Here is an 11,958-nt window from a genome sequence, read left to right as displayed (position 1 = left end):
AAATCTAATATCATTGATTTTTATCCCTTTAAAATCTGTAAAATTTATAGAAGAATTTCTTTTTTAAAAAGGAAGCCAATAAGATATTTCTTAAGAATAGGCCAATGAATAAGTAAGGAGTATATTCTTCACTAAAGAAATAAGGTCTCTTCATTGGAATAATAAACAATCATAGCTTCCAACCACAATTTCAAGAGTTGTCCTCAAGGCTAGAAATCTACTTACATTCATAAAATAATTTGTGATAAGCTTTTTTATACAAGTACTCTTCATTAAATATTTACATATGTACAAATTTTATTTGGCCTCATGTTACTGGTATCAATTTATAAATGAGGGCTTGGATTGGATGAATTCTAAAGCATCTTTCAGCCTTAAAATTGTTAGTGATTCTAGGATATACCTAGAGTGATAGCAAAAAAAGGTATCCTCAGATATGACTCACAATATTTGGCATTTGCACATTTTACAGTTCTCATATACAATCATTCCAAGGCAATGTAATAACTGAAAGACTAATGTCAATTAATTAATATTTCTTTTCTAAAAATAAGAGATTTTTGCTTGGAAAGTGGCCATTTTTATCAAAATGTTCCCCCAAACATCCAGAATACATTCATTCACACAACCTAGATCAGGAAAAAAAGAAGAATAGAAGAAAAATCTGGAAGCAACAAAACAAAAAACTAGACCTAGATTTAGTGTCATAAGACAGCTGCAAGAAATTTAATTAAGTTGTTAAGCCTACCTAATGAAAAAGAAAAGTCAGTACATGAAAATCCTGATAAATTGCATTAACAGAGTCAGCAGAATCCTACCCCTTGGCTATGAGTTTTCTTCTTTACTCCATTCCTCGGCTACTCTTTTAATTTTAAAATACCCTAGTTGTGATACTGTACAAAACCTGCCCCCCCAAAACACTAAACTTCCCAGAAATACAAAACTACAGACACAAAAACTTCCCAGAAGATTAGCATTTCACCAGCCAAAATAGATCTATGTTTGGAAAAGCATCTAAAAGGCCTTGTATTGAGTTCCTAATTGTGATGATTCTGATCAAATTCTATCCTACTATTCTGATCAAATTTGAGACAGATAATTTATAGGATCTTACAGTGCCTAGAGTTTTATTCTCTGGTAGGCAGTGCTTCTTACTTAGAGAACCATCTGTACACATTTTCATGTATTTTGAAGTCAATTGCTAAGGTTGTGCTAACGTGTTACCCTCTATCGGTATAGGAGAAACAGATGTTTTCAATATGTTGTCAGACTCTAAATAAATTTCTTCCATTAAAGAATGCAATGTTCTCTGCTAGTTTATGGTTCGTTAGCATGCATTGACTGTTCTACTATTCAAGTAATATCATAGGTTAAGGTGAAAGAGCTTTCCTAGAGAGACAGTGTCTAGCATAGTGCATGGAACACAGTAGGCTCTGAATAACTATATGTTGAAATAATACATAACTGAATGAACTACTGTCAAAAAGAATTCATACAAGGAGTTAAACTTTGGCTCAAAGCACAGATTTTTCAAGTCAAGTGTTTTAAGTCCTGTTTGACCAACATAAGACAGGGAACATGTCTTCGCTGGCCTTTGTTTTTGTTTTTTGACGCAGCAGAGGTTTCACTCTATTAGTCAGTATTTGTTTTGTTCCGTTTTCCTTTTAAAAAATGTTTCATGTAACAGAGAAAGTCCTTTTCTTGCTGATACTAGAAGAATCTCCAAAGGTCACCGCATAGGATATCCAATAAACAATTCTGATTAAGGGCAGCGCCACTGGGAAATTTAGGGTTGTTGGTTGATATTCATAGTGTATATTTAAAAATGTCATAGTCTATTTTCAAATTCCAATGCATAAATATGAACCATGTTATCTCTAATAGCCCTATTTCTCTTGTCCCAACTTTCCAGGATGGTCTGTATTTCATCTAATTTGAATGCTGAATTGATTCTATTCAAATCATTTTTCTGAAATGAAAGATGGCTCACTCTCTCTTCACTGAGGGATGGATTAACTCTCCCAATAACTGGCTTGGATTGTTTTTGAATGTAAAAATTACATAGGCTTTTTATTTTAATAAAGAATAATGGTTTATCTTTAAAAACATGTAAAAAGGCATTCTGTATTAAGGTCATCATCTTTTAGGAAACTATTCTAGCAACAAAATTACATTAGACTTTCTGATTTCTCCATAGTGTCCTTAGATAAATAAACAACCCAATAGACCATGTTAAATGCCCCGAATGTTACTGGAAAGAGAATACGGGCATATTTGTCTATTTTGCTTGTGCCAGACCCAGACGGCGGTGGGGCAGAAGGAGGAGTAGTTGCTGACAACTTCCCAGAAGCCCCTGTGGTATTAACAGTGGTCTTAATTCGCTCCAGTCTTGATCCAAACACACGCTGGGTAGAAGCAGGTCCAGCAGAAGCCTGTTGGGGCACGTGCCCAGTTCTCCCAGGAGTAGAGGGAGGAGCAGAGAGAGGTGCTCTTGCAGCAGATATTGTTTCGGCTGCATTCGCATGGCTGAATGGGTTTGGACTGGAAGCTAAGTAAGACTGCGATGTGCCTTCAGAAGATCCTGGAATAGCTGTGGAGGATTTGCTCGAATGGTTTCCCACCTCAGTTCTGTTGCCAGCATCAGATTCAGAGTGAACCAAGGCATTTGTTCTTTTTCTCATATTCAGATTGGCATTTGTGTTCTGAAAAGGTATATTAAAAATTACAATGATTATGTCATCCTATGTAAATTAATACAAAATTAAAGGGAACAAATAATTAAAATCAGTTGTTTCTGTGATATAAATGTTTACTCATATACGATATCCATTCAGCTTACTGTAAAAGTTTAAAAATACCTAAGGGAAAAAAACACATGAATACATTTGAAAGTGAATCCAAAATCTTCTATTTCAAAATATTTCCATTCTTATAAATGGTCAGAAGTTAAATCTATAGAAAGATTTGGCTATTAGAGCTCTAAACTAGAGTTATGCTTGATTTTATTTGAGAAGTTCATGAAGATAGCGATACAACGTTCTTCAGTTTTATTGTAAATTATATTTTGTGATAGGTTGTATACACTTCAACGAGTTTTATATATGACTGTTTTATAAACAGCAAGAACTGTACTTACTCTTGTGCACAGAAAAACAATAACAACCATATATATGTGCATGACATTCCTTGAAAAAAGGAAACTCCAAAAGCTTAAATTTCCAAATCCCTGAAACTTATTTTCATAATCTTACATGGATGCACACACATTATTATAAAATCTGGAAGGCCTAATGCATTTTATTTTTTCACCACAATAATGAATATACAAAGGAACACTAGTTTTAAACAAAATTTTAGGGGCGCCTGGGTGGCGCAGTCGGTTAAGCGTCCGACTTCAGCCAGGTCACGATCTCGCGGTCCGTGAGTTCGAGCCCCGCGTCAGGCTCTGGGCTGATGGCTCAGAGCCTGGAGCCTGTTTCCGATTCTGTGTCTCCCTCTCTCTCTGCCCCTCCCCCGTTCATGCTCTGTCTCTCTCTGTCCCAAAATAAATAAATAAACGTTGAAAAAAAATTTTTATATTAGACATATAAACAGCACCACCATATCATTGCATAAATATCTGAATTCAAACTATTTACCAATGAAGAGTATTTAAATCAAAATGGAACGCATCCATTTATTTTCTCATCCCTTTATTTTATGTGTAGAACAAGACTATATTTGAATAAAGATGCATGATAAAGTTTAAAATTAATTCTCCTTATATTCTGACAGGCACGATAAGTAACTGGATAGCCAACTATAGACTGTCCATGCTAATGAAGGAAAATAATTGCTCAAATGATTCCCAAAATAGTCAAGTCTGTCTTTAGAATATACCATGAGTTTTTTGCAAAAATGTTTCCTCTTTAATTATGTTTATTCTAAGCTACATTAAGGGTATATTGTAAGTACTTTCTATACCTTCTCCTCTTACCATTTTATGAAATAGGTGGTGAGTGAAAAAAGGAGGAAGGAGAGGTGAGAGAGAGAAGAAGAAGACCAGCTCACAGGTGGGTGATGAGAAGGAGACAGCATACAAGAAATGTCACAGATAATATCACATACAATTAACTGAGAGCTTATTTTACGGAGAAATGTTTATTCTACAAATAGAATCCTTTTTCAATACCGCACCCATCAAGTAGGTTGAATGTGTTTAATCCATATGTAATATATTTGTGAATTATGACTGCGAATTTGCTAAGTAGAGAAAGAGTAAAAGCCTCACAAAATGTAGAGTCAAAGATCTGAGAGGTTTACAAAGTATTCTTCATGTCAGGCTGGAGTATTCTTCTAAGCAGGTTGCAGTCAAACTCATGAGAAATTGTAGTCTAACATATGACACCTAATTTTGGTGGAGAAAATTGAAACCAAAATCGACATCAACATAAAAGCTAAAGATACCAGGGGAGCCTGAGTGGCTCAGTCGGTTAAGTGTCCACCTCTTAGTTTCGGCTCAGTCACAATCCCATGGTTTCATGAGTTTGAGCCCCTCATGGGGCTCTGTACTGACAGCGCAGAGTCTGCTTGGGATTCTCTCTTTCTCCTCTTTCTCTGCCCCTCCCCTGCTATGCTATCTCTGCCTTTCTCAAAAATAAATAAACTTAAAAAAAAAAGCTGAAGGTATCATTGTTTACCCTGCACTTTTACATTTTTCCTCTACAAAGCACATTGTAAATGTCAATTAATCCTCAGATTTTGAGTCCCTTTTTACATAAAGGAATAATGTTAATTGATTGACATTAACTTTGAAATGTCATAAACACAGTGAAGAATATACGGAAGGATAAGTTATATCCACAACATTAAAAGAGCTAACCCTATCACTGACAAGATGCATACCCACACACAATACAATCAAAAATATGGGGCGCCTGGGTGGCGCAGTCGGTTAAGCGTCCGACTTCAGCCAGGTCACGATCTCGCGGTCCGTGAGTTCGAGCCCCGCGTCGGGCTCTGGGCTGATGGCTCAGAGCCTGGAGCCTGTTTCCGATTCTGTGACTCCCTCTCTCTCTGCCCCTCCCCCGTTCATGCTCTGTCTCTCTCTGTCCCAAAAATAAATAAACGTTGAAAAAAAAAAATTTTAAGAAAAAATATAACAAAAAGTAAAATATAGTGAAGATCAAACTGTAGTAAAATGCTGAATATATTAAGAAGGGAAGGGAAGAGAGTAAGAAAGGATCAATTAAACAAGCAGGAAAGAAACATATTTTTCAAGTATAATCTGATATTTGCATAATGTCTTCTTCCACCAGAAGTTAGGTTGCCCCAAATCTTTAAAAACTCATATTAATCCAAAAACTAAATTCTAAGAATTAGAGATTTCTACTTCTGGTCAAAATGGAGTAAGAGGGACTGAATTTACTCTCCTGTATAAATGACAAAAAAAAAAAAAAAAAGAAAAAGAGAAAGAAAAGAAAATCTGGACAAAATATGTGAAACAATTATTTTTTGAAGACTCTGAGCCTTAGACAACATAGAATCACAATCATCAAGAGAGAAGAAACAAACTTGAAAGTGTTTCCATGCTGTGGTAGAGGAGAGGAGAATCCAGGAGAAATCGGACAGATTCCCTGAATTGAGGAGTTGGAGCTGAAAATCTGGGGAAATCAAGATGGCTAGAATTCACAGGAAAAAGTAACAGAGAAGTGTACATAAATACATACATACATACATACATACATACATAAGTAAGTAATAAGAGAGAGATAGAACTCCAAAAATCAGAGAGTAGCCATTGACTATTTTGCTAAGCACAGATCAGTTTGAGAGTGAAGTACTACCTGGCCATAAAAAGAATGCCCTAAAAGGATGAGAAGAAAGTACCTGAAACACAAAGCCAGAAATAATGCCTGTTCCCACCAGTCAGACCGCAAAATCTCACCATTCACGGAGCGCTTGGTAGAGTACTAAGAATGCCCTGGCCTCAGTAATATGGAGTAATTAGCCCCAAACCCACAAAACTCTAGTTCTGCTGAATGAATTTTAAAAGTAAGACCTGAAAGAATGAAACTAACTGTAAGTGACTTAGCTGGGCCCCAGAAGAAAGTGCAGGAACATTTATAGGATTCTGTCTTCTTTCCCTCCAGATCAGTATCTTTCTGGAACTTCCTGAAATCCCAAATGTGAATCATGTTCTGTATCTTTGACTAAATACAAAAACTGCACCAATTCTTCCTCCTTCTCCACAGTCATGCCCCATGTGATATGAATTTCCCATTCCTCCCCCATCAAGAGATGGAGCTTATTTCCCCCACAGTCTTCCTTATAACTTTTTCTGGCCAACAGTATGTCGCAGAAATGATGGTGTGCCATTTCTGTCTTAGCCTTAAGACTTCTTGCTTCCACTCTCTTTCAAAACACTGTCATCAACACCACTTGTCAACAACAAGCTAGGACTAGACTGCTGAAAAGGTCCTTTGGAGCAGAGCCAGTCACCCCAGTGAGGCTAGCCCAGGTCATCCAACAGCTAGATGACCACTAGACACATGAATTTTCCCAGCTGAGAAAGGATGAACTGCCCAACCAAGCCTAATAAAGATCAACAGAACTTTTCAATTAACTCACAGGCCTGAGATTAAAAGATAATGTTTACGTATGCCACTGAAATTTTGTACTTATTTGTTATGCAGTATTATTGTGGCACTAGATAACATGCTTAGACCAATTAAATCAAGGGTCCTAATATAAGATATTGCCAAACTTCTAGTGAGGAGAACTTCTCAGACATTCTGGGATAAGTGGAAGGCCAACCTACCCAGAATTCATCAAAGACCATTAGGGGGCCCTGTTGCCTAACTACAGACACCAGCTAAAGGACCAAGATATTTTGCCCTTTATAATCCCATTCTTAAAAAACAACTGTATTTTAAAACTGGGAGAAATTCTAAAATTGCAGTTCCTCACTTTACAGTAGAAGACAGTAGAGCAGAGAGGTTATAACTTGCTGGAAGTCATACAGTAAGTGACTTACTGAAGTGTTTTTACCATGTTGTACAGCCCCTCAATAAACAAATGTGGAGGCATTAAAAACTTAAACTACACCTATGTATTTGAGTCAGTTAAGTACTTGTAATAGCCAATAACACTGTTAAAAATTTATTCAAGACTTAGGGGTGCCTGGGTGGCTCAGTGGTTAAGCATCCGACTCTTGGTTTCAGTTCAAGTCATGATCTCACATTTCCTGGGTTCAAGTCTTTGTCGGGCTCCACGCTGACAGTGCGAAGACTGCTTGGGATTCTCTCTCTCTCCCTCTCTCTACCCCTCCCTGGCTCACTCTCTCTCTCTCTCTCTCTCTCTCTCTCTCTCTCAAAATAAATAAAGAAATGAACTTAAAAAAATGCTTACTCGAGACTTGGAAATCAGAAAGGACTACAGCATATTCTTTCAATGTCATATGGAGCATTGTTTAATAAGCCCACCCAAGGATTATTAAGCATGTAGGGGAATTTACTTGACTTTGATTTTGCTGTGTAATATTGGATTCAAGCGCAAACACTGTGGACTTTAACTTGTAGACTCCAGTCCAGTAGAAAAGATCACCGTTGCCCGGTATAATATTAATTACTTCTATATCTAACCTGGTATTTATCCTAGCACTCTTTTTCTTTAAAGTGACTACTTTTAGTTCTTAAAAAGATTTCAAACCAGTTTTACTATTTATGTGGTTCCCTTATTAATTAATGAGTTGGACAAAACTTTGACAGATGTCCATTTCATATTTGTATGAGTTCTATTTTCAATGGTTTAAAAATTATATTCAGATCACATATACTATTATATTCTCATGACATCTACTATCATGACATCTACTATAAATATCACAGAAATTAAGCATAGACTTGAAGAATATGCCTAGAAAAAAAGAACTGACCCAAAGCAAAAGAGATAGGATCAGTCTAAAGTGACTGGAAAAAAAGAATCATAAACACAAGTAGACATTTGACTGATACCACCACTCACCAATCTGGTTCTTCACCTACATTCAAACCACCCTGTTCCAGGAGAAGCTAAGAGTATTGTTTTATTCCTCACCCAAGTGTAGGTATTTATCTGAAGGATACAAAAATGCTGATTCAAAGGGGCACATGCACCCCAATGTTTATGTCAACAATAGCCAAATTATGGAAATAGCCCAAATTTCCAGGGACTGGTGAATGGATAAAGAAAATGTGGTATATATATACACAATAGAATACTACTTGGTGATGAAAAAGAATGAAATCTTGCCATTTGCAACAATGTGGATGGAACTAGAGGGTATTATGCTAAGCAAAATAAGTCAGAGAAAGACAGATATCATAGGATTTCACTCATGTGGAATTTGAGAAACACAACAGATGAACATAGGGGAAAGGAAGGAAAAATAAGATAAAACTAGAGGGGGAGGCAGACCATAAGAGACTGGAGGGGAGGTGGGTGCGGGGGTGGGCTAAATGGGTGATGGGCTTTAAGGAGAGCACTTTTTGGGATGCGCACTGGGTGTCATAATGAAGAGATGAATTGCTGGGTTCTACTCCTGAAGCCAAAACTACACAGTTAGTTAGTGTTAACTAACTTGAATTTAAATTAAAAAAACAAATAGAAAAAAGAATCAAAGAAGCAAGAGACTTTATGAAAATGGAGGGAGCAGCAGGAAGTGTGCCACTAGGATTACCACTCCAAAACAAAGATCAAATCTTTCTGTTTTTTCTCCGTTTAAAAGTATTAGTGAGCTTTTAGAGTATAAAGACTACCTTATTAATCACTGTAGGCAAATGCACACAGCAGGCACCTACTTCATTTTTTAATAATTTTTATTGAAATGGATATATTACAGAATCAGGATTCTTTTCAAATGAAAGTAATTGAAGGAAAAGTATCAAAAATGTTCTGACCTCCAGATTATCATTCCATTGCTTATGGAGCAGATTTCTAGACGACTGCAGATACTGCCTAAGGTGCATGTCACCCTGACGCAACCCCAGGTCTGACTAAGAATGCCTAAGGTGTCTCAATATTCATATATCAGAACACACATAAAGGAAAGCAGAATTAGACTCATTTGGGGCTTAAATCTTCGCTTTCTGCCAAGTACCCAAACGATACTCAAGTTATTTTGTACCGATTCTCATGGTCTACTATGTAAAAAGTAGTTGTCATTTTCCATGATGACAAACCACAAAAAGAGTGAGAAGTCAACTGACCTACCTGGCACAGGATTCACCAGGAATACTATTCACACAGTCTTCGAACTTTGGAACAACTAACGTGTCAGAGTGATGTAAGGTTGAGACTTGAGTGGCCTCATCACTGTTCAGTCAGTATTCAGCAGACACACAGTGGTTGCCAACAAGAAAGCACCTAGGCTTCATCTGAATTTTAAAAAATGGTTTAGCTTGAAATCATTTTGTCATTAGTCACAACAGCCCAAAGCAAGGAAACTGGTGGGACAGAGATGCGAGGCAGCAGACTCAAACATTACCAACAAATTCAAGCAGCAACAGGCAAACAGGAGCAAATCCAAACCATTCATCAATCATGACTGTGATCTGACACGATTTCTAGAGAAGTATTATCAACTGCAAAAAGAAAATTCATCTCAATTTATTACTCTAGCAGCAATGAGATAAAGTGACCAAGGCGAGCTTTGCAGAAGACACGCTACATTCATATGGCTTGCTTGAGAAGCTAATGAAGTTTAATAAAATGTAATTTAACCCTTCTAAATTAAAAACAAACAAGGCTAGTAATGAACATGTTTATCTTCCCGAATATCAATGAGTCAAATATTTTTTAAAAAATCCAATAACGGAAAGACATTTATTCCAGGCCATCTGACAGGGCTGCAGGGGTGAGCCACATATCTTATTTAATAAGGAAATAAACAAGTATGGTAGAGCAGCTGAAACTAAACTCCAAGGTAATGATTTACTGAGGACTATCATTAGCGTTTTTAGAAAATGCTGCTGCGTAGAAATGAAAAACATCCCCTCCAAACAAACATGCTAAATATTTCATAAATAGTTACCAGGGGACTCTATCATACGTTGAACAGCAAAATGCAGAAAGGAAAATGCTGAGCACTCTATTTATTGTATTTCATTTTCTCCCCATGTTAGCATTTAATTCAATGTTTGTATTTCCATAAGCTATGGAAATACTACTTTCAATATCAGGCACTGGGATAAAGGAAAAAAAAAATTATGTCTTCAATTTGAAATTACCAGAGAACAAGAGCTTAAAGGATTCATTGATTTTCGCTTTACATATTTAGACGTTGAAAGTTTAAAATATTAGGATTTCTTGAAGACATGGAAGGTGGTGGTTACTTTTATTTCCTAGTGATTCCCAGTGCTTCTTCCTATTTGTCAAGATTTGTCTATTAAATATATTGCTCTAGCAGAGGAAATCTCTTTGCCAGAGATTTCACTACTCGGAGCAGAAGTTCTCAGCTTGATCAAGTGGACTTGACCAGAACTGCTACCTGGAACTGCTTCAGAAGGTGCATCCACCAATGCTCCCAACATAACCCTAGAGAGGGTAGAGGGCAAAGGACACTCCACTCATTTTATCCGAATGCAAACACTAACCTGCATGAATTTTTTCTTGCTCGTTAACGAGAAGCAGCATTATAATCATTCTAAATGTTTATAAGAATAATCTGGGAGCTAGTTAAAAACTCAGATCATATTTGCAGAAAGTCTTATTTATTCGTTATGTTATTGCCCATCATCAGAGATCAGAAATCGGGAAACACTTGCTAAATAATTAGGACTGTGTGCCTCTGAAATCAGACAGACCTGGACACAAGCACTGAATTTGCCATTTGCTAGCGTTGAGATATCTGGCAAGTTACTTAACCTCTCAAAACCTCAAGATCTTTGCCAAAACGGGAGTTATAATGGTACCTTCCTTATAATGAATAAATAAAATAATACATGTAAGGCACTTACAATGTCCAGCACCTAGTAGGCATCAAATGAACATTACATAGAAATAGTCCAGAAGAAGGCAGATAATGAGATTGTGGTCCCCACAAGAAGGTATATCACGCATAAATAAATCACCACAGTAAATGAACTTTTAGAAGATATTATCTGTATTTCTATAAAAACATGGCCACTGTTTCTAGTAACTAGAAAGGTGGGAGAACACTGAAGCAAAGGGCAGTCTATGGTGTAGGAGAAAGTCATGAAAAGCATGTTGCCGGCTGAAATGAGAAATAAATACAAGGAAACACAAAATGCACTACCAAGTTAAAATACATATTGGACACAGTAAATGTGGAGTATTAACACTATAGCAAATCCCATAATGTATGATGTAAGACAAATATAAAAAGCTCTTCTGGGAAGTAAATGGCAATAGCAAGAATAGCAACAATGGTTAACTTTTGCTGAGTGGTTCTTCTGCAACTGGAGTTCAGCTGACATGCTTTTAACTAATTAGCTACCACAATCATACATCATGCTCCATGCAGGAAAAACTATAGCCACAAGTATTTCAATGTCCCAGAATGATGTGGGGTCCATAAAAGTATTTCTTGTAATATATCAGATCACTGGTCTCTTTCTGGAACTTTCCAAGTATTAGTGAAGTCTGGAAACTAGTGATCAGGGAAACAGCAAAGACTGCGGAAACACTATATTCCAACCTAGAGGAGGATATTCCTACCACACCCACACACACAGAACATTGGCAACCTCATTTGGCTGGCCCACTTTCTAAATATAATGGAATATTAAAAAGCATTGTATCTGTGGATATATTGGTCTGGCACCATAGTATCACTCTCTTTTACATCATATTTTAATTACAGCAGTCAAAAGGACTTTCTGCCGCGTTGAAATTGGATGCAGGAAATGGGGCAGCGAAGGCACTAGACTTGGGATACTAGAAGGCAACAAATGCCAAAGAAGGTAAAATAATCAAAAT

At 36.8% G+C, this 11,958-nt stretch overlaps 1 protein-coding gene across 1 annotated transcript in view; it reads right to left on the bottom strand.

The window, feature by feature from the left end:
• Window positions 1–697: 697 nt before the first annotated feature.
• Window positions 698–11,958, bottom strand: part of GABRA4 (gamma-aminobutyric acid type A receptor subunit alpha4) — a 67,614-nt gene continuing 56,353 nt past the window's right edge. The window contains exon 9 of the mRNA XM_043572736.1: window positions 698–2,702. Within this exon, the coding sequence (XP_043428671.1) occupies window positions 2,169–2,702 (534 nt within the window). The 3' untranslated portion in view covers window positions 698–2,168. The remainder of the gene's footprint in view (window positions 2,703–11,958) is intronic.

This window comes from Prionailurus bengalensis, chromosome B1, assembly GCF_016509475.1.
Source record: "Prionailurus bengalensis isolate Pbe53 chromosome B1, Fcat_Pben_1.1_paternal_pri, whole genome shotgun sequence".
Taxonomy (NCBI): Eukaryota; Metazoa; Chordata; class Mammalia; order Carnivora; family Felidae; genus Prionailurus; species Prionailurus bengalensis.
This window is presented reverse-complemented; position numbering and strand designations above follow the sequence as displayed.